This window comes from Antennarius striatus, chromosome 6 (assembly GCF_040054535.1).
Source record: "Antennarius striatus isolate MH-2024 chromosome 6, ASM4005453v1, whole genome shotgun sequence".
NCBI lineage: Eukaryota > Metazoa > Chordata > Actinopteri > Lophiiformes > Antennariidae > Antennarius > Antennarius striatus.
In genome coordinates this window covers 22,368,897-22,390,284 of record NC_090781.1, presented here as the reverse complement: position 1 = coordinate 22,390,284, position 21,388 = coordinate 22,368,897, and the positions used below count along the sequence as shown (strand labels likewise).

At 39.5% G+C, this 21,388-nt stretch overlaps 1 protein-coding gene across 2 annotated transcripts in view; it reads left to right on the top strand.

Moving 5' to 3' along the window:
• LOC137596736 (cGMP-dependent 3',5'-cyclic phosphodiesterase) overlaps window positions 1–20,848 on the top strand; it is a 121,040-nt gene extending 100,192 nt beyond the window's left edge. For both annotated transcript variants that reach the window (XM_068317459.1, XM_068317460.1), the window contains exons 7-31: window positions 87–146; window positions 1,062–1,218; window positions 1,924–1,976; window positions 4,051–4,125; window positions 4,231–4,272; window positions 4,847–4,915; window positions 4,995–5,125; window positions 7,711–7,822; window positions 7,958–7,997; window positions 8,456–8,519; window positions 8,680–8,761; window positions 9,062–9,236; window positions 10,484–10,596; window positions 12,172–12,249; window positions 12,358–12,480; window positions 12,600–12,670; window positions 13,112–13,234; window positions 13,337–13,424; window positions 13,998–14,045; window positions 14,368–14,442; window positions 14,566–14,665; window positions 15,306–15,418; window positions 16,518–16,556; window positions 16,672–16,778; window positions 17,543–20,848. In XM_068317459.1, the coding sequence (XP_068173560.1) occupies window positions 87–146; window positions 1,062–1,218; window positions 1,924–1,976; window positions 4,051–4,125; window positions 4,231–4,272; window positions 4,847–4,915; window positions 4,995–5,125; window positions 7,711–7,822; window positions 7,958–7,997; window positions 8,456–8,519; window positions 8,680–8,761; window positions 9,062–9,236; window positions 10,484–10,596; window positions 12,172–12,249; window positions 12,358–12,480; window positions 12,600–12,670; window positions 13,112–13,234; window positions 13,337–13,424; window positions 13,998–14,045; window positions 14,368–14,442; window positions 14,566–14,665; window positions 15,306–15,418; window positions 16,518–16,556; window positions 16,672–16,778; window positions 17,543–17,777 (2,373 nt within the window). In that variant the 3' untranslated portion in view covers window positions 17,778–20,848. The remainder of the gene's footprint in view (window positions 1–86; window positions 147–1,061; window positions 1,219–1,923; window positions 1,977–4,050; window positions 4,126–4,230; window positions 4,273–4,846; window positions 4,916–4,994; window positions 5,126–7,710; window positions 7,823–7,957; window positions 7,998–8,455; window positions 8,520–8,679; window positions 8,762–9,061; window positions 9,237–10,483; window positions 10,597–12,171; window positions 12,250–12,357; window positions 12,481–12,599; window positions 12,671–13,111; window positions 13,235–13,336; window positions 13,425–13,997; window positions 14,046–14,367; window positions 14,443–14,565; window positions 14,666–15,305; window positions 15,419–16,517; window positions 16,557–16,671; window positions 16,779–17,542) is intronic.
• The last annotated feature ends 540 nt before the right edge of the window (window positions 20,849–21,388 follow it).

Here is a 21,388-nt window from a genome sequence, read left to right as displayed (position 1 = left end):
TCATTTACCTTTAGGTAACCTTCAAAAATGAAACGACACAACCTACAGCATGTGTACTACACTGGACTGAAGTGTGTGTGTTACAGGTGGGCTGCAATCCACTATCTGATCAGGATGAGCTGCATCTTAACACAATGGAAAAGCACGTAAGTAACCTCTTCTCTGTCATGATCACAAATGTGAAAAGAAAAACCTTTTAAAGTGTTTCTTCTAGTGGAAGTTAATCACATAAAAATTCAATATCATGTTTCTATATTGTACTTTAAGGCGGTTATACACCCTCAATCTTAGAAAAACCATCTGTATGAAGACTAGAAAACCTTCACGCAGGCCTGGTCATTTCAATTCCATCAAGCCTTATCTAAAATCAAACTCTTAACCTTGCAACTATAACTTACAGGCCAGACTAAATTATACCTGTGCCAAACTGGAATAAAAACATGAATTTCCTGAGAAATTTAAGATAAACCTCAGAATGTTACCCTGAATCTGCCCTTTGTTCTGCACCATTTTATTGGGGTGTTTTCTGGCCCAACACTCAGACCTCTAACAAATCCATTCAGTAGTTTTTGCATCACACATTTAACAAACCGAAAAGTAAATGGACACAGGTGAATATATGATTTTTTTTTTCCTAGTCCAGCATGGAGACACAGAGAATTATATTCAAAAGTTCAGACTGTGATGATGGTGGTGGTGGCTGATGAAACTGAAAAACTTGTGAAAAATGATGATGATGGGGAGGTGGAGGCCTCACAAGGTGACAACATAAATAAACAAGACGGGGGGGAAGGAACACATTACAACAGGAAGCGGCGAGATGATGATGTGAACAGCTGATGTGAACAGCTGCGATCACGATTGATGCCCCCAGATGACGACGACGACAAGATTATGAATGAGCGTTCAAGAGAGCGTGACTGAAAGAGAAAAATCACTCTCCTTCAGCGCGCCGATGATGATCTTCCTGGCTGAACTTTGACTAAAACAACATTAAGCTGTTCTTTCCAAGTGTCTTTAATCTCCAATGTGTGTTTTTTCATACGTGTGTGATGTCACAGGCCTCAGTGGCGTGCGTCCGAGTCCAGGCTGTACAGACGTCTTACCAGAGACCTCCTCTCAGCCCTTCTCCCATACAGTCCCATAATGCACTGCTGCACCTCAACGTCTCAGACCAGGACTACTGCGAACTGGACCGCAACATCCTGCAGCTATGTGGTAAACACACACACACACACACACACACACACACACACACACACACACACATACACACACATGGAGGGTAGATGGTCGATAATGTACATAAAAAGCGCATTGGATAAATCTCTGCAAGCACGTCGAACAGTTACAACACCTCATACAGTATGCAAACACCAAGCAATCAAATTTAATTACATTCTCGATTCACATACGCGCTGGTGTTTGTGAGGTGGTGTGTGTTAATAGAGGAAGCCTATCTAAATAAACAGCCCCATGAATTTAGATGGACTTTGTCTGCGGCACAAATGAAGTGCGGCAGGCTCTTCTGTGAAAACGCTTTTTAAAATCTGCTCGAAATTTCCCACATAATCGAAGTGGAATGACAAATACATGCTCATGCATGAACATTATTTACGCCCAGATAGACTTGACCCTCCTCGGTGTGTTTTTCTTCCCAGCGTCTGATTCCTTGTCCGGCTCTTTTCCTCCAGTCTACATCTGCATTCCCAGTAGTTGTCCATCCCTTGTCTTCATCTTCATCATTAGACCCTCTGTTAGTTTCACCTTTTACCGACCCGGCTGTCTCAGAGCATCCCTCCCCGGACTGCATTCTGTCCGCATGCATTCATACTTATGGCAGAAGCTGTGTGATCCCTGTCCTCCTCAATGCCAATAAACCGTTACTCATCTCTGGTTTTTTACTCCCAATCTCCCCATCAGGTGAGCTCTTTGACCTTGATGCAGCCTCTCTCCAGCTCAAAGTCATCAATTATGTAAGTGGTTTTGATCACTCATATGCGCGCACGCACACACATACACACACACACTGTTAAAAGACTCATAGTACATGCAAAACATGAAATCCTTCCCTTGTCTTGTTACTATCTTCCTGCCACTACCTATACCAGTGGATTTCTCATCATGCACAGACTTCATCAGCGGCACCATTTTTTGCCCCCCCCCCCCCTTCCTCATATAACGTGTTAGTGGAAAAAGAACTGAAGTGTGGTGATTGAACAGGGAGAGCGAGGAGATGGACAGCTTCAGCAGGAACCTGACAACAATTTTAATGTACAGAATTATTCAGAGGTGCAGAAATGGGAGCGAGCGAGGGAGGCAGCAGGGGGGTGGGGGGGATTGAAGGTTATACAGCATCAAAGGGACAAAGTCGATCACAGCTCATGAGAGTTCTAATGGATGTATAGTATTGTACACAGATGCTTGAGTCTTCTTTTCATTACGTGTGCTGGCTATTGAGCACAACGGACTTGTTTTAAACGTTCATGTCAGTGTTCGACCCCAACAAAAGGAATCCATTACTTTCAACTCAAATATGAGATTTAATGCTATTTGACTTTTCAGTAAACTGAATATCTGTGGGTTTTATTCAAATGATGCTTTTTAAAAACATCTAATTAGACTCTAAGAAATTATCACTTTTTTTTCTGTGTTGTTAAAACATTAATTGAACTTTGGAAGGAAAGCAGTTTATGAGCGTAATTGCATCTTAATTGTATAGCCTCATCAAGCAGGGAGAAAACACTCGGTAAACAAAGCCAAAGATTACACGAGTTTAAATATTGTAAACTTTAAATGGAATGAATGTCTTGAAGATCTGATGCTAGCTTGATGGCCACACACACACACACACACACACACACACACACACACACACACACACAAAACAGTCTGAGAATTTACTAATGATTAATTTGATTATTAAACAAGAGACCCGGCTGCTCTAATAAGATCTTTTAAATCTGACGATCGGATTTAATAGAAACTATTTGCATTTTAGCCCCTCGGTTTGGATCATGATGATAATCAGCTTAATTTGAGCTTTTCCCTATTTTATTTATCATTAAAAAAAAAGTTCAACATACTAGATGTTGTATGTAACTACATCACCTCTATGACCTGACAGTTATTCAGTCTCTTTATCATACTGTCAACATACTGACCCCAAAAACTTGCAGGACTTAGGATCAGGATCAAGGTTCTGACCCATTAAAGCAAACTTAACTTTTTAAAAAAAGTATGATTTTTATATGAAGAAGATTGTATTTTAAAAAGAATTTTCTGCACTTGTGCTGCGTTGATGCGGTCAGTGGGGTCAAACATCCCAGCTGCGGCAGAGCACCCCGCATGTTTAATATCCACTTTTGAGGCCTCCAACCCTGCGTTTGATTATTTATTCCTGCATGTGTAAGAAAGCAGGAGGAGGAGTTGCGGTGCTGAAAAGACTGCAGGGGTGTTAAGATGTATTTTGAATCTTACATGATTTGTTTCGCTTGTATATTGTTGCATTTGTAAAAAAAAAAAAAAAAAAAAAAAGGTGAGGAGGGGGTTGGAGTGGGAGCGAGGCGGAAAGGAGGGAAAGAGCTGGAGATTGTTGCTTCTCGAGAACCATCGGTTTGGTGGGAAGTGCTTGAGGCGGCTCTTATGGGATTAACAGCATTTGGGGAATGAGGGTAGATGGAATTATTTATTATGTGTGCACAGCGGTGTACTTAACATTTGTGTGCTTGCGCTGTATTTTTCTTATGTCTTTGTGGTGATGGTGGAGGGGGCAACTCTTTGGATTAGAGATAAATGTAAGGAAATTATGTGTGAATCTGATCAAATGAGTTTTTGTGCAGAAAATATTCTTGTTGTCCTTCATGCATTATGATAAGTTCATTTGATTTTGTTATGTAAGACATTTATTTGGCTTTTTATATGAATTTGAATGCTTGCTCAACCCAAGCATATAATTGCTCCTAGGAACTAAAGCTGACTTTAAACTCGACCTGACTGAGTCTGATAAAGATAGAACTGATTTTTTTATTTGTTGGTGGCCTCTTGCAGCTCCAGCAGCAGACTCAATCGCAGTGTTGTTGTTTGCTCCTGGTCTCTGAGGACAACCACCAGCTCTTCTGCCAGGTACAAACACGAACGTATAAATACCATCTTCCATTTCACCCGTGGCTCCATGACAAAAAGTAATTTGGGCGTTAACAATTGCATAATGATCTCTATGACCTTCAGGTAGTTGGAGATAAAGTCCTGGAGGAGGAGATCAGCTTTCCGGTGAGGCCGACAAACATGTTGATGTATTCATAGAAAAATGCATTCACTCATTCATAATTTTATGTGATGCTGTGAAACCAGATCATCCAGGTTGCTACAACAAGGAAGCTTTAAATGCAGGAACTGTAACACTATGTGTGTGTGTGTGTGTGTGTGTGTGTGTGTGTGTGTGTGTGTGTGTGTGTGTGTGTGTGTGTGTGTGTGTGTGTGTGTGTGTGTGTGTGTGACTGACGCGTCTCCCACATGTAATCTCTTATAATGCCTCGCAGCAGTTATGATTAAAACAATTTGGCTGAGAAGTAATGACTTCCTCTCCGTCTTCTGCCCCTGTTTGTACTGCAGACTTAGTTATTTTAGCATGCTTTCAATGCACTGTGTTCCCAGGCTAAATGATGTATGAAATAGTTGGTGGAGAGGGAAATTAGAAGGCAAACACTTCCTAGATGGTCTGTTTGGAATGTGATGGATTTTGCTGAGAAAATCTGTAATAAACTTTTTTTCTACAGAGGAACTCAAGGACTTATTCAGCAGTTTTCTTTTCTTTTTTTTTGCCTGTTTTCTGTCCTCCATTCAGTTGATGTTTGGGCGTTTCGGGCAGGTCGTTGAGAAGAAAAAGTCAATTAGCCTTCAAGACATCAGTGCTGTAAGATTTCTTTTTTTCCGCTCTGTCATATCTGTCTTTTTTGCGCCCATGCTGAACTGATTTTCTGTCTCCGTATCAGGAGGAGCGACGGCAGCTGTCCAGCATGTTGGGTTGTGAGATCTCCTCTATGCTTTGTGTGCCCGTGGCCAGCAGGGCCACCGGTCAGGTCGTGGCGCTTGCATGCGCCTTTAACAAGCAGGGTGGGCAGAGGTGCGTATGAAATGTTCATGCTATGAATTTCTGATTGTGTGCCATTTTCCTATTGTGAACAAGATCACACTGAACCACTTCAGACAATCATCGGCCTCCTACCCCCACTTGGCCGCTGGTGACTTCCCACTGAAGTATATGTGAAATATTGGAATGTCAGTCAGGAGATGATTTGGCTTTGCCTAATCCCTGAAGCGCAGACTCACGTTAGATTGAAAGATTTAGCCGGCAGCGGCTTACAGTGATGTTGGGATGGATGGCCTGATTGGTTGTGCTCAACAGCTCAGATTTGTTGAGTTTTGGGGCTGCGGTGTGTGTCCTGCTGTTTCCACTGCAATCTGCTGCCAACCAGCAGCGTGTGCTGCACGCCGTCTTGTGATGCCATCGCTTTCGAGCCTGTGTGAAATCACCCAGTCCATGTGTTCGTGAATGAAAGACACTGAGGAAAGTAATATTGTTTAATTCTACCATATGATTTTATTATTTTCAACCAACCACTGCTGAGGTTTTAAATTTTTTATGTGACTTTTATGATGTTCCCATCTATCCGTCTATTATGCCAATTCTCTCTCTCTCTCTCTCTCTCTCTCTCTCTCTCTCTCTCTCTCTCTCTCTCTCTCTCTCTCTCTCTCTCTCTCTCTCTGAAGACTAGCATAGATGTGAAGGGATCATGTCCTATAATTTCTCCTCCTGCCAGTGGCAATGACAGAGCTGGTGCATCATTAGCATAGCAGCAGCAGCAGGATTACAGTCACAATTTTGCATAAAGTGATAAATACATTATGTGCTCCGAGCACAGTCATTTGGATTTTAGCAGAAACATGCTTGACTTCATAAAGAGACATTTATTCATCATATAGATGGAATATTCACATGCATAGTTCATGGGAGCTTCTTAAAGTGTAACGCGCATCAACTTACAGTAGGTGCATGAAAAGATGTGACAATACGAGGTCCATAATTTAGTTTTGTGCCAGCAGATGAGAATATCACAGACACACCATCAGAAAATAGCATTTAATCATTTCCTGTGGGTGCAGGAGATTGCGCAGTATGTCATACTAAAGATAATGTGTGCAGACTGATAACCTCTTGTGTTTAGGATAAGTCTAAATCAAATTGGCTGTTTAGACAAGACCATATTATTTGTTTGTCTGGATTTATTTCTAAGGCCGGACACATTTGTTGCATTGAGAGCAATGCTACGTGGTTTCACACTGTGAATTTGACTTCTGGTCTTTGGAGATGGACTGCTGCTGGTTTTCATTTTCCCTGCAGATAATCTATTTTTTGTTTTGTGACCATATATGAATAGCTTTTATGTCAGAAAGTGATTTTTTTTTCCAGCCTGAAAGACGTCAGCTGTGCGTGTGTGCGTGTGCGTGTGCGTGTGTGCGTGTGTGTGTGTGTGTAACGCTACTGATGCCAATCATGATGAATCTTTTGTTTTCAAGCGTTGTTTAAATCTTACCTCCTTTCAAAAGGATTCCTGGGAGTCTAAGCTCAGGGAAAAGACGCCCTGGAGCACCCTTTCAATAAGGTGGTGCTGCCCTCTGTAGGCGTAGATTCATAACTGCAGCCAATCACCCGTGTCACTGTTGATGCTCGGAGCTTCTCACATTTCATTTTAAGAGGGTGATTCACCACCTGCAGGAAACCACTGTCTGTTTTCACTTTCAGAAACATGACAGTAATTAGTCATTATTACATACTTATCCATGATTCATGGGTTCTTGAAAAATTATCATACAGATTATCTTTCTTCCAGCTCATTAAATATTTTTTCACTATCACATTATCAATTATTAATATGTTATTTTCACACATGATAAATAGTTTATTTGATTTTTAAATGCATTTGTCAAAGTATTTGAATTATCCGATAAAACATTTGATTTTTAAATGCATTTGTCAAAGTATTTGAATTATCCGATAAAACATAGAAGCATTTGCTGCACAACTGAAGTAAGAAATAAAAATCATGCAAAGATGAAATTGAATATTCTCATGAAGGTAGCTATGGATGTATCATTGTCGGATCTGAATCTAATGGAGTACATTTTAACAACAAACAAGTAGAAAAGAAATGGCTACAGAAAGTATGAATTAAGATTTGTCAGTTTTCTTTTATTTAACCAAACTAGAAGTCCAGCTGCTTCTGATTCATTCTTTGAGGATCACCGTGATCAACTGTGACAATCTAATAATTGGTTAATTTACTACTATTCCCTACATTATTTAAAGTTCTAGATGTGTATTAACAGATGTAACATACACACAATGTGAATATCTAATGATTTAGAATCATACCAAATTCCCAAAAATAAGAAAGAAATAAAAAATCTTCATTGCCCAAAAAGGGGAATCTGCTTTAAACAAGAACTATACAGACAATGTAAAAAACAACGACGTGACATAAAACAGCTCGTAATAAAAGAATAAAAGTAATAAAAACAATGCCAGGCATCCTCATTCAGTCGATAAAATGAAGCAGCCTATTAACTCAAGATTCATATTCAGTGTGTGTGTGTGTGTGTGTGTGTGTGTGTGTGTGTGTGTGTGTGTGTGTGTGTCCGTCCCTGCAGACACACAGAGGCAGATGAGCATGCAATCCAGCACTGTTTCTGTTACACTTCAACAGTCCTTACTTCAACTTTGGCCTTCCAGAAAGAACAGAAACTCAAAGTGGAATGCCAGGTACTACACACAAACACACACACACACACACACACACACACACACACACACACACACAAACATGCATATACATTGATTTGTAAACACAAATCTCCCTTTTAAAGAGTGTTTTGTGTGCACTGTTCCCCTCCACAGGCGCTCTTGCAAGTTGCCAAGAATCTCTTCACACACTTGGGTAAGTTTGTGTCATTCGTTCTCCTTAAAGAAGGAATGCTGTGAGACCATTTGCATTTAATGGTCGATATCTAAATGACCACGCGGTGAAATGAATAGCACATGTAAGTGAGTGAGTTACTCTCCAACTAAAAGGTGATTACACCCAGGATCATCACCATAAAAATCAAAAGGGCATTAAAAATGATGGCTCCACTTCTCTATACTATAATTACACTGAGGCATTTAGATTTTTATCTTACTGTAAGTACATACAGGATAAAGTCACTGATGACTCATCATGATTGTGGGAGCAAAAAATTGATCCACTGGTAAAGCAAATTGCCTCTCATTGTGCTCTTGATTACAAAAGCTGTTATCATCTTGTACAGCTGACCTACTGCTACTCACCCTTGTTTCTTTCTACCACATCTAAGAATTGCTATTTTCCTTCATTTCCTCTCTCTCTTATTCTTTCAGATGATGTGTCGGTGCTGTTACAGGAAATTATAGTGGAGGCCAGGAACCTCAGCGATGCAGAGATGTAAGCCCTCTGTTTTATCTTCAAAGGGATTTTTCAGCACCTGTGTGTTTGTGTGTGGTCGTCTTGGTAATTTGCTCTTAACTGACTAGCCACACATATCACAAGCTTCAAAATGCACTTAAATTATTTTCTCTGCATCTGCTCATCTCTCTACCTCCAGATGTTCGGTGTTCCTGCTCGATCGAGTCAGTCACGAGTTGGTGGCGAAGGTGTTTGACGGGGGCGTGGTCAGTGATGAGGAGGTAGGACACACGAGTGTTCAGTCGGATTTTTAATCCACACGCATCGATATTTTCCCACAATATAATCCCTATCCTTTGTCTTTTTGGGGGGATCTTGTCCTGCTTTTTTACACGAGTTGACTCTAGATACCATACGTCCACGGCAGGAAATTATAGGTGTGAGAAAAGGGGAGTGACGTCATGTGTGATGCTCTCATCCCTCATTTCCGTTCTGACTCTACCGACAACAAGCGGTTAAAAGCAGAAGCTGTAATTATAACAAACATGACCGTGTATGTGTGTGTGTCTGTTTGGCTGCAGAAGGAGTTTCGCATCCCTGCAGATCAGGGCATCGCCGGTCACGTGGCGACCACTGGTCAGATCTTGAACATTAAGGATGCCTACTCCCATCCCCTCTTCTACCGAGGCGTGGACGACAGCACCGGATTCAGGACCCGCAACATCCTCTGCTTCCCCATCAAAGACGAGAACAACGGTACGATTTGTGGCCCCGACATGAACGCCTTTTTCACTTTATGTTAAAAAAAAGTATCAGCCACCATGCTGTTTCGATATTAGATAATCTGATCAATAGATTGTCATTTAAAGTGCTTTGTAAGTGACAGACGAGGTAGTAATACGATTAATAACACAAACTGAATATCAAAGCTCACCCAAATATGTAATGAAATAGATCAAAAGAGAAAGAGCAACGCAATAAGGATTTAAAAAATGTTCCCATCATGACTAACAATTCAACTTGGGCTCTCTAGGAGCAATTCATCCATTAAATTCTAATTCTACTTCCATCAAGACTTCAGGAATCCTCCTCCAAAATGCGATGGTTCAAATCTGTCAAGTCATTTGTGAGAAATCAATCAACTATATCCAGACCTACTCATAAATATGATGGTTTCTACCGTGGCCCATGTCACCCCCCCCCCCCCCCTTTCCAGCCAGCCTCATGAAAATCCAGTAGCAGCTTTTGTGTAATCCTTCTAACAAACAAACCAGTGGTGGAGAAAACATTATCCCCTTGGCAGAGGTGATTATTTTTGGTTTAGAGATATTACACGTTCAGCTGCTCTGAGGCTGTTTCACCCACTCACAGCAGAAAATCTAAATGCTTAGCAAAGGTGGTTTTTTTTCAGCTGTTTTAGCACAATGGGGTACCGATAATTCTCTGTAAATGGAGGTGCTCAGTTACCACTGCAGAGTCCAATAACTAAAAAGAAAAAAAGGGCTAATGGTAATGTAATAATGTCCATCTGTTCTTCTGTTTCCTCCAACCTGAACCGACATTGGCACACATGTACCTTCTCTTAAAATAGCATAAAAGTTCTCACATCATATCCTAAACGCCCCTAAAAGTACACAAAGTGCACTTTGGGGATGCAGCCATCCTCAGTGTGTTCCATACATAGAAATAATAGAGCTCTGGCTGCATCCAAGCAGAGATTCTGTGATTTTATACAGAAAACCATCTGAGGCTGAGATTGAAGTTTCATTTCAGATCTTTTCTTTTTGTCCAATTAGATTCAGCTCCAGGGTGAAATGAATTGAAAGGAGCAGACCTATTTGATTCAGCGTCTGTTATGCACACGATTGTTGAATTCTACGCCTCATTTTCTCACCCTTGACTCTCATTTTCTGCTCTCCATTTCTCTTCATCAACTTTCTCTTCCTCCGTCCATTTTTCAACGCCTCCCTCTATGTCTCACCTGTCTAATCTTCCTCATCTAGAGGTCATCGGCGTGGCGGAGTTGGTGAATAAAATGAACGGGCCGTGGTTCAATCGTTTTGATGAGGACTTGGCCACAGCTTTCTCCATCTACTGTGGTATCAGTATAGCTCATGTAAGGCCCTCATCCCACAGGACGACTCTGTTGTTGACCTTTAAATGTTCTTTTCTTCGAGTTGAAAAAGCTCATACATCTGGTCAGAGACAAAGCATTCAGTTCTATTTTTCATGCATCAATTATGATAAGAATACATTCTAAAAGAAATTAAAATTTCACCATTACACATGTATCAATGTATATGCACTTTTCACACTTTTTTTAATCATCTCTGTGAAAGGGAGAAAATATTAAATGGGATCAAATACTCCGTAAGTTAAAATAACAAATTCAAGTCGCTAAAAGCTTCTTTTATATGTATATTAGATTTTTTTTATATTAACAATCATAATTATTCACCTGCAAACTGTTTTTTACATAGTTTCTTATGTATTTCTTAATTATAGTATGTTTTACTAGAAATAGGCATACTTCTAATTACTGTATTCAATCCAGTCAGTTCTGTCCTTAAACTACTGTAATGCTATGATGTATAGATTGTGTTATAATTTAATGAGGGTTAAAATAACCCTTATTATAACAAATTTACATAAAAGTTACAAATACAGTAAAACTTTGAGAGATTTAAAGGTGACGCCTGAGTAGAGGTTGACACATGCTGTATGTATCATAATAATAATAATAGACCTTTATTGTCCCACAGTGGGGAAATTTGTGCGATCGTGGCAGCGGGGGGGGGGGGGTGTCAAACATAAATAGTTAAATAATATACATAATCACAAGGCTGAACAGGTCGCATTCCTTGAAGCTGTGTTAGATCTGTTGATCTGACAAACTGGGAGGACTTCAGTGGGAAAAGCATGTTGAGCAAAGTCTCAAAAGGGATTTCAAAGTGATTCAATTTGTGATGGAGCCGAGTGGCTTTTATGGTGAAGCTCTTAAGCTTTTGCACGACTCCTACAGACACACAGCTGAACTCAGGCTTTTGTTTGTGACAATAATGAGTATCAGAATAGAGAAATTGCACAAGCGAACCCCTCAATCAGAGAGTGCAGTTCCAATTCACCTTCACATTGAGTCGCTCTGGCATCTGACCTTTCAATGACTGCAGGAAATCAATCTTTTATTGACCAACTAATATATTTGATTGGGAAAATAATTACTTTCTAGGTAGCTCATTAATCACGTAAACATGTTCAAATGTGTTATTTATGAGTCCTCACTCTGCATCACCAGCAGCACAATCAGTTTGCTGCTGGTTCTAAAAAGCATCATCCTCTTGACTGAAATGGAAGTATCAATCCTTATGTCTTATATCGGTTTGATTTTTGGGCCACAAAGTTTTTCTAGTGCGTGCAGACACAGGCCCTGCCTGATGACATAAAAAAGCAGAGAGAATAATTGGACTGATGCCGATGGACGTCACAAAGCGTCCAGAAACGGTAACGGCAAAGCTCTATGGGATGCCAATAACATGCCAATAAAGATCAATAACAATTGAAGTCCACTAATTCGCTAAGAAAGAAGATGGTTCTTATCACCGTAACAGAACTGTAACTGGTAACTGTGACGGTATTATTTACAGCTATTGATTTCCTCATGGTATCTGTGTAATATGGTGTCTTTCCATAGTCTCTGCTCTACAAGAGAGTCCATGAAGCTCAGTTCAGGTCCCACCTGGCCAATGAGATGATGATGTACCACATGAAGGTAAAATCATATTTGTGGATCTCGCTCACCCTGACACACAGACAAATTGCATTTCCTGACACTGTCAATATGATTTACTCCATATGATTCAGTATGTGTATATCGCAGGTTTCAGAGGAAGAGGTGTGTAAGCTGCTGGTGGTGGGAATTGAGCCGGTGATGGAGATACACCCCTGCTTTGCCGAGTTCACATACACACCTCGATCGCTACCAGACGACACCACGCCCATGGTAAGGACCAAAGGTTAACGGGAAAGCAAATTAGAGCATGATTGGGCAGAAAAAAATTATGGATACAGAGCAGAGGAGTCCAGATGCATCGTAAAGAATCATGTGTTGTGTGTCCGCAGTGCATCCTCAGCATGTTTGAAGACATGGGTTTCATCAACACGTACAAGATCGACATGCACACTCTGGCGAGGTAAAGCCATCATTCACACACTAAAAATAAGACGCGTTTTCTCATAAGATCAGTCAGTTCAGGATGTGACTGGAATCTCAAACACCACGTGAAAAGATTTGCAAGATTTTTGCTTCTATAAAAATTCAAGATGCTAACAGTGAAGTAGGATTAAACTAATAGTGATACCAAAGCGTAGGTTTTCACATTCGAGGAGTTTTCACATGGGTCAAACTATCATGAATCTATTGCTTTCGTAGTATTAAACTCTGAAAAGTTGTCAAATTTAAAATTCGAATCAAAACTCTTTAAACATGGAGACTGGTGGGTCTGAATGGACTATTCCTGAACAGAATAACAACAGAAATATTTCACGGGTCATGTATAATCGCTGCATCAGTCAGTCAGTTCTGTGTGGCTGCTGTGTTTGAGGTGATAACCAAACTGCTGCTTTTATGTCAGGTTCTGTCTGATGGTGAAGAAAGGCTACAGGGACCCTCCCTACCACAACTGGATGCATGCCTTCTCTGTCACACATTTCTGCTACCTGCTCTACAAGAATCTAGGGCTGTCCAACTACCTCGAGTGAGTATACATATATATATATATTACACTGCGGTCTCCTGTGCATTTATGATCGGACTCTTTGAATTCAATCTGTGCTGACCTGTAACCCTTCTATTTTAGGGATATAGAGATTCTAGCTCTCTTCGTCTCCTGCATGTGTCATGACCTGGACCACCGTGGCACAAACAATTCTTTCCAAGTCGCCTCAGTGAGCAAGCAAATCACATTATTGTCTCTGCCATATAAGAGGATAATACACATAGGCATCAGAGGTGATATGAATGGAGTAGAAAAAGGGGGCAATGGACAGATTAAACCCCCCAAACACGTAGGGTATAGACGAACAGCCCCACTTCTGCGCTTTAAAAATGCAGGCTGAAATTGACTTTTAGATGGAGCAGTGCTCCAACTGTGTTGTGGTGAAATCAGAATCTGCAGTTGTGTCTCCCCATCTTTGAATTCGCCCCAGAGGGACACTATATGTCATCGTGATTAGAAGCATGTTCCCCTGCCGCACCCTAATGAGGCATAAACCTGTAGTTCCTAAATGACACACACACACACACACCAGCTTTCATGAGGAATCAAACAGCCTCATTCTATCACCTCATTTTGTGCGTTTCCCATTTGAAAATTCATACTAAAGCCGACACGCCCGGGTAAAAAGAAGACAAAAGCCTTTTATCAAAAGGATGTTGCTCCATTTGAATCAATACAACGTGTAAGCTGCAAGGATGGAGTTTCATTTTTCTGTTTGTATTCTATCTGCTTCTATTTTCAGCAATCTGTGCTTGCTGCTCTCTACAGCTCAGAGGGATCTGTGATGGAGGTAAACTCTCAGCCAGTTACATCACATCATGTGCAAGAGCTTTAAACGGCATTAAAGATGCGTGCCTTCATAAATATTTATTGCATGTGCACTTGGTGGCTACTTTATTAAGTAAACCTGCATAATCTGCTGCAATTCAGAGCAACAGTTCTACCATAAATATTGTTAAAAGCTTTATAAAGCTCTCAGCACAGGCACTAATCACTGTTCCTGGATATTTGTTATGTACAATTAAACTTTAAACTAAGACTAAAACATTTGCTGTTATGGAAACATAACTTCCAAATGTCGTGTTCCCATCATGCTTTGTGTGCAACGACAGAGACATCACTTCGCCCAAGCCATCGCCATTCTGAACACTTTTGGCTGCAATATCTTTGAGAAGTTCTCCAGGAAGGTGAGATATAAACGTGGCATTCACACACCTTATCTTCATTCTTCTGCCTATCTCTGTTTATATGCTCTTTATTTGTGCTTGTGCAAGCTAAAGTTGTGTGTGCGTGTGTGTGCGTATTTTAAGGACTACCAGCGCATGCTGGATTTGATCAGAGACATCATTCTGGCCACCGACCTGGCGCACCACCTGCGTATTTTTAAAGACCTGCAGAAAATGGCTGATGGTACGTTCATTAGCGGTGGATTACTCACAGCCATGTCTCCCACTTTTGCTCTATTCCCATGACCCTGAACAGCAAAGAGAGATTTGTTCAAATACTTGTCCTTAAATTAGAACAAACTCATTTCTCGAGGAATGTGGACATTCTCCGTTCTGAACATTGCAAAATGAAATAAACTAATGAACCAATTCCTTGTCTTATTGATTTTGCCAATATCTAAGATCAAACATTGATTTTTAATTCCTCACGATCTTATTTGTCCCCTCTGTGATTGGACTATTTACTCGTTGGAGGAGACAGGCACTTACTGCCCTGTTATGTAATGTAATTGGCTATAACGTCCCGTCTAGTGGTTTGATATGCCTGAATGCAACCAATTATAAGTTGTCCAAAGTGGATGTCTCCTCAGTGGAAATAAGTTTTGTTCTGTTCAGCAATTCAAGGACATTAAAAATGTCTAAATGAGTTAAGCAACTGTCTCAGAAATGTGTGACCTGTCAGTCATTGACAAAAATAATCATTAGTTGTCAGTATTGTTGTCAATGCTTCAATCTTAAATGTGTGAAATGATTTTTTTACCAGAAGTAAGACTGCCAGGTTGACATCATATTGACTGCAAAACATACACATTCATGTGTTCCAGACGGATACAATCCTAAGAGTCGTACCCACCGCTCCATGCTGTTGTGCCTGTTGATGACATCGTGTGACCTGTCAGACCAAACCAAGGGTTGGAAAACTACAAGAAAGATTGCTGTCAGTTCCCAGCCTAAAATAATGTTTTGATGTACCACAAATGTGACTAAATGTGATTTTAATTTAACATGGAGCGCTTATGTAAACACATACACCCACTTCCCACCACTTTAAGAAACATCAGCAAACAAATATTTGGATCATGCTGCTGTGAAACACCTCACTAGGAGCTGTGCTGCTTCCTTAGACAAATATGATGCAGTATTTTTATTCATCTAAATATGGCATAGTGTTACCCTTTATTTAGTAATAGGTAAATAATGATATCAGGCAGCTGCACCTAAAGGTTTTCAGTATTCCATTCCTAAAAGATTTCACGAAACAGCCGGAAATAGCTTTTCATTCTGCCTGCCATTATATTTTTCATATTCTGTGAAATGGCACTTCATGATGGGATTAGATTAATCTTGGTCTGCCCCCTTTTTGACAACAAGCTCCTGACCCTTGTCCCAAATCAGGCAGCTTAAATCTTAACACTTAACACCTACAGCAAATGAATTAGAATCCTTGCTCCCAAAACAGGAAATGTGTTTTTTCTTAGGTCAGGGTCTAGGTTTCTAGTGGGTCAGAATGGAGATCATTTAAGATAATGATAATAATAATAATAATAATAATAATAATAATAATACAATTTATTATTATTATTATTATTTATTATTATAACACAGAAAATTAATATTGAAATGTAACAAAGATTCATTTTATTTTATGTAGACAATGTCATTCATGTTACTGAGTGAAACCTACTTACAATAATATTTTGCAAATATGACTACAGGGATAGACAAGGTCAGAATAAATTCTGGTTTCCTTATAGTTTTTGATAAAAGATGAAGAATTTCATATTTCCAATTTAATAATATAATTTTGCGTTTATGCTCATTTTAAACTTGTACAAAAAGCTTGAACCTCCTCACTGACTGTTTATCCACCCCAAAAAAAGATGTCTAATAGATTTTATATGCTGGTATAATTGATTTTATATTCTGGTGTACCAAATTCTATTTGCTTTTTGTTGTCACAACATAAATGTTGATTTGTGCCACTCTGAACTTGAAACCTCATGAACGGTAACAAATGCTTGCCTCTCTGTCAACAGGAGCTGATTTATAAAGAGTTCTTCTCTCAAGGAGATCTGGTATGAGTCAGTGTACACTACCTGTTAAATGGCATGTGAAATTATTTAGCAAGTGGCTGAAGTGCTCATCACTCATGTCGAGCTCTTCCGTGTGTGTGTGTGTGTGTGTGGGTAGGAAAAAGCCATGGGGAACAGGCCCAGTGAGATGATGGACAGAGAGAAAGCTTACATCCCAGAACTACAGATAAGCTTCATGGAACATATCGCCATGCCCATTTACAAGTACGTACAACACATCACTTTCCTGCCTGGTCTGAACCTTTTTAAAACCACTTTGTTGTAAGGTAGACGTTGTATTGAACACAGAGCAAGAATACAAATCTGTGTGTTGCTCCCAAGAATTGCAATTTATTCACACACAACTGATTCACAGCATTCAGATTTTGTTCAGAGTTTTGTTTTTAATTATTCAGGTCTGCTTTTCTGCATATTTCTTATTAACATTGGATCAAACATCTAAACTTAGACACAAATCATCGGTCTAGTATCCCTACATTAAACATGGCATTTTAGCACCTTGAAGTTGCTTTCTTGTGTGCAGAATTTTTGAATACCTCACCCAAACAATATCAAAAAGTAAGAATTACTGTTAGCATCTGATAGGCTAGGGCAGCGTTTAACAGCTTGTTATTTAACTCAGGAATTGGTGGAGTGTTTTCAATTATCTGCAGAATTTGGAGGTAATCAACATTTTGTGCCTGCATTTTGTTGTACTACCCCTAGTGGCAAAAAAAAAAAAATCAGGTTTAAAACTACATGAAATTCTGTTGTGTTGAAACTGAAACAGGATCGAATATAAGAAGTAAGTGAAGTTAAAATCTGCCATTACATTTCTTTATTTTGGACTGTGAAAAATTTGGGAGAGGTTTTCAGGCTGGGATGTTGAGGATCTTGTAATATAAAATAATAACTTAGAAGACACGCTTCATAATGTGTCACCCTATCAAACTCACATCACAAACTCATCTTCTCTTCATCTTCATCAGGCTGCTTTCCGAACTGTTTCCTGGGGCCACTGAGTTGTACGAGAGAGTGGCGGCAAATCGGGAGCAGTGGACCAAAGTGTCCCACAAGTTCACCATCCGTGGGTTGCCTAGCAACAACAGCCTAGACTTCCTTGACCGGGAATACGAGCTGCTGCAGTCCCAGGGTGCATTCGGGAGCGACGACCAATGCCTCAACGGTTGCCTTGAAGACGCAGAAGGAGGGAGGGGCCAGTGACACCAGCGGCCTGCTGATTGATTCTTGAAGTTTTCTGTGGTCCAATAAGAGGCTGAGGATATCTTTACGGCAGCCAGAGGGGGAGGAGTCTTTCCGGCTGTCTTCAGTGACTTAGCAGGCCAATCAGGAAGTTAGAGGACAACTGTTGGAATCAGTAGGGATTTGAAACGTGTGGATCCATCAGAGCTGGTCGCGTGATTCAGTGCTACGTGTTGCTTGTGTTACCGGTTCAGGAAGGCGGGAGGTGGCAACTTGACCTATTTCAGCAGCTACACTGGAAATCTAAGTTTTTGCCACAAGTCATGTGTTTGTTCATACAGTACTGATCATGATTACGATTGTAAAAACACACGCACAGCGTCACACACATGTACATGCGCATACTGTTTAGACACCCAACACAGAAAATAACCATTATGAAAAAAGACTACATCATGTAACAGTGAGATAAAGTGCTATACTTGCTGTAAAATGTTTCATACTTGCTTATGTTGATTTCAACGGCTCAGCTTTGTTCACTTCCAAGCGGTGGCCATTCTCCTTCACATGATGATTACGAACGCATGCTGTATGGACACCTCATGTAGTATTCCTTTCTTCATAATTGTTGCTTTCTCCATGGCTAAGGAATTAACGCAGTCCATTTTTATACCATCAAGAGCAAATTTCTGTATTCGATTCTTCCTCATATATTTAATTTATTCATTGCATCAGTGAAGTTGTACAGGGGATATTTAGTTAGTGTACTATAATGCATTATAATACTCATCTGTGTTCACTCACTTTAACCTCATTTTTGGGGTGTTTAAGGGGCAATTAGACAATCACTGATCAATGAAAGTCAAACACCCTTTGCGTATTAACTGCATGTCATGGCACCAAATGTGCTTCAACCCCTTAAACAAAAGCCAATTGTGACCTAAAACACTTGTTTTGTCAATTCTTTTTTTGACATCCTCTCCATTCTTTTGCACCTATCTCACTTCAACATTTGAGTTCACTGAATTCCTTACTTAAACTTTAGATAGAGAATAACTGAAGCCCTTTAAAAGATCCATCTCATCTGTTTGTGTAAATGTGCCAGAGTACAGCGTGTTATATGGAGTGTGTCATTGACCGTGTCATATGGATCTGCCTTATTACACATCTTTGCTGCCTTTCTTAGAGCTTTTAATATATAAAAATTGAAATAAATCTGTTTGGTATGTATGTTGTATTTGTTAAAGACATAGTTTGAACATCTGTTTGTTGACAACGAATGATCACCAAGATGTATATTTGTGGAAAAACCTGTGTGGAGACCTCAGATCTCATGTCATTTCACACCTATTTTAACTTATAGAAATATATGATAAGCACCAGAGGATATTAAGTAGACATAATGGCATTTTTTTCATTTCACAGTGCTCTTGGAAATTGTTTAGATGAAAGAACTAGAGATGTAGCCATCATATAAAGACTTTTTCCTAAAAGCATCAACAGATAACTATTGCTGCATCACAAAAAAAGAAATATCCCTCAGATTGTGCCTCATGTAAAAACAATAGTGAGGGTGGGGGAGGAGGAATTTTGTGTGTTACAATGTGCCATTTTCAGTTTCAACTTATGAAGAGAAACTTGACTGACTTGATAACCTGTGTGTAGGTGGAAAAGTTAGGAAAGGTGGAAGAGAGAATGACGGTATTGATGGTCGTCAGATTAAAAACTAGAGATGTTTGATAACCCGTCCTTGCAAAGCTGGCATTGAATAATGCAGATGCAAACCCCAAGTGATCTCCAACAATTTCTTTAATGATGTCCCCTTTTATATAGCGTGAATAAGTGGAGATAGATGAAAGCAAAAATATTGCAGCCATAGGATTTAAATATATATATTTTTGAAAAGCTCTCAGGAGTGCTCTTGGAAGGTTAATTGGTTATCATAAGTCACTTGGTTTGTGTTTGTACCTACAGTGAGGGATGCATTAGAATGATTGAATCTGTTTGATATGCCTTCATCTGCTTCACCGACTAAATATTTTTGAAGCAAATTTTCTCAAAGGGCAAATGAAGATGTTTGTAGAAGAGCCTCTCTCTTTCTCAAGCTCTTTCTTTCACATGGGTTTTCAAATAAATTATTTCAAACCACTCTTTCATACATACCTGCCTTTTTCATGTGCAATATGAAGTGTCTGCATCTATGACATTGCATAGATTCCTATGTAAATATGCCTCTTGTTAAATTATTACATTCTGAGTTCTCAAAGGCATTTAAGTGTTTGATCAGGATGTTTCAATTTAAAAAAATAGAATAAAATGTCACGGTTTAATTCTAAAATGCTCTTAGAGTCTAGACCTAGGACTGTTTTCATTCCTAATTGTGTATCTGTCTCTTTGTTTGTTTTAGAAAGTCAGAGCTAAATGTGCCAAGCAAACATTGTCAACTTTATGGCCTTGTTGCAAAGTGAAAACTGGCATACCTATTGTATTATTTTGTTCTCTAACAACGGACTGAAATCAACAGCTGTGTCCACATAAAACCTTCTGACACATCATGGCCAGATTTCAATTTGTGGCTCATTCAAAAAGTGCAAACTCAATCTCATCACAAAACGACAGGATTCAAACCTGTGGTAATCATCATGTGTGACATAATTGTTAAGAGTGGCAAAAAGTAGAATTGCTGTAAATATCAGACTTTTAAAAGAAGTTGTTTCTTGATTGTCTGTTGTTATAACAATGAGAAGTATTTCAATTCTGTGATGTATTTAAAGCAGTTGCATCCTGTTCTATTGTTTTTTTCATGCCATTTATAAACAATCCCAAACTTTTAGACTTTTAGACAGAGGGGATTAAAGATAATGTATTTAGGATATACATATGATATTCTGCTACAAATGAGAATCCAGACTAATATGAACTGTATACATGATGCTTATTCTGCGGACTAAATCAAATTGTTATTCTTTTTGGTCGTGAGTGCTGGTGGTCTTGTTCCTCTTCAGATGTAGTCAATAAGGACATTTTGACAAGACAAATGGATGAAAGTTTGACTTTTCTTTTTTTTCTTGGAATAAATATGGTGAAAAGCTTCTTGGTGACTGATTCTGAAATTGCACAATTCACCGTAGATTGTAGCTTCACTATAGTCATGCAATCTCCCCCTCACCGTGAAGGTGTGTCCGGAAAACAATCAGGTGACATGAAGCAACTGAGGTTTAGTCATCAGAGTGGTGTCTGTTGATCCTGATGGCCTACCCCACCTATTAAAAATACAAGGCTATATTAAAGCACTAGGGGCACTAGCTTTTAACACCTCCATGAAAGTGTCTCTCTTGAGGTAAAAGAATCATCCCTTGTCTGTGACAAAAAAATTAGTCCATAAAAAACAAAGCTGAGTAACGGATCTACCTTGTGATGAAGATCTAATCCAAAATTTAAGTAATTTTTGATGTATGCCTTACTTTGTTTAAATAAAGTAGTAACTGCATATTTAATAAATAGGTCGAAAAAGGCCCTATCAATGTTTGGGGGAGAATTGAATCCATGAAGATGTGTCATGTACAGTATATTTTGTGTAATTTTGTTCTAAACAGACACACAAAAGAAGGCTGACAAACAGTTGCTCCTCA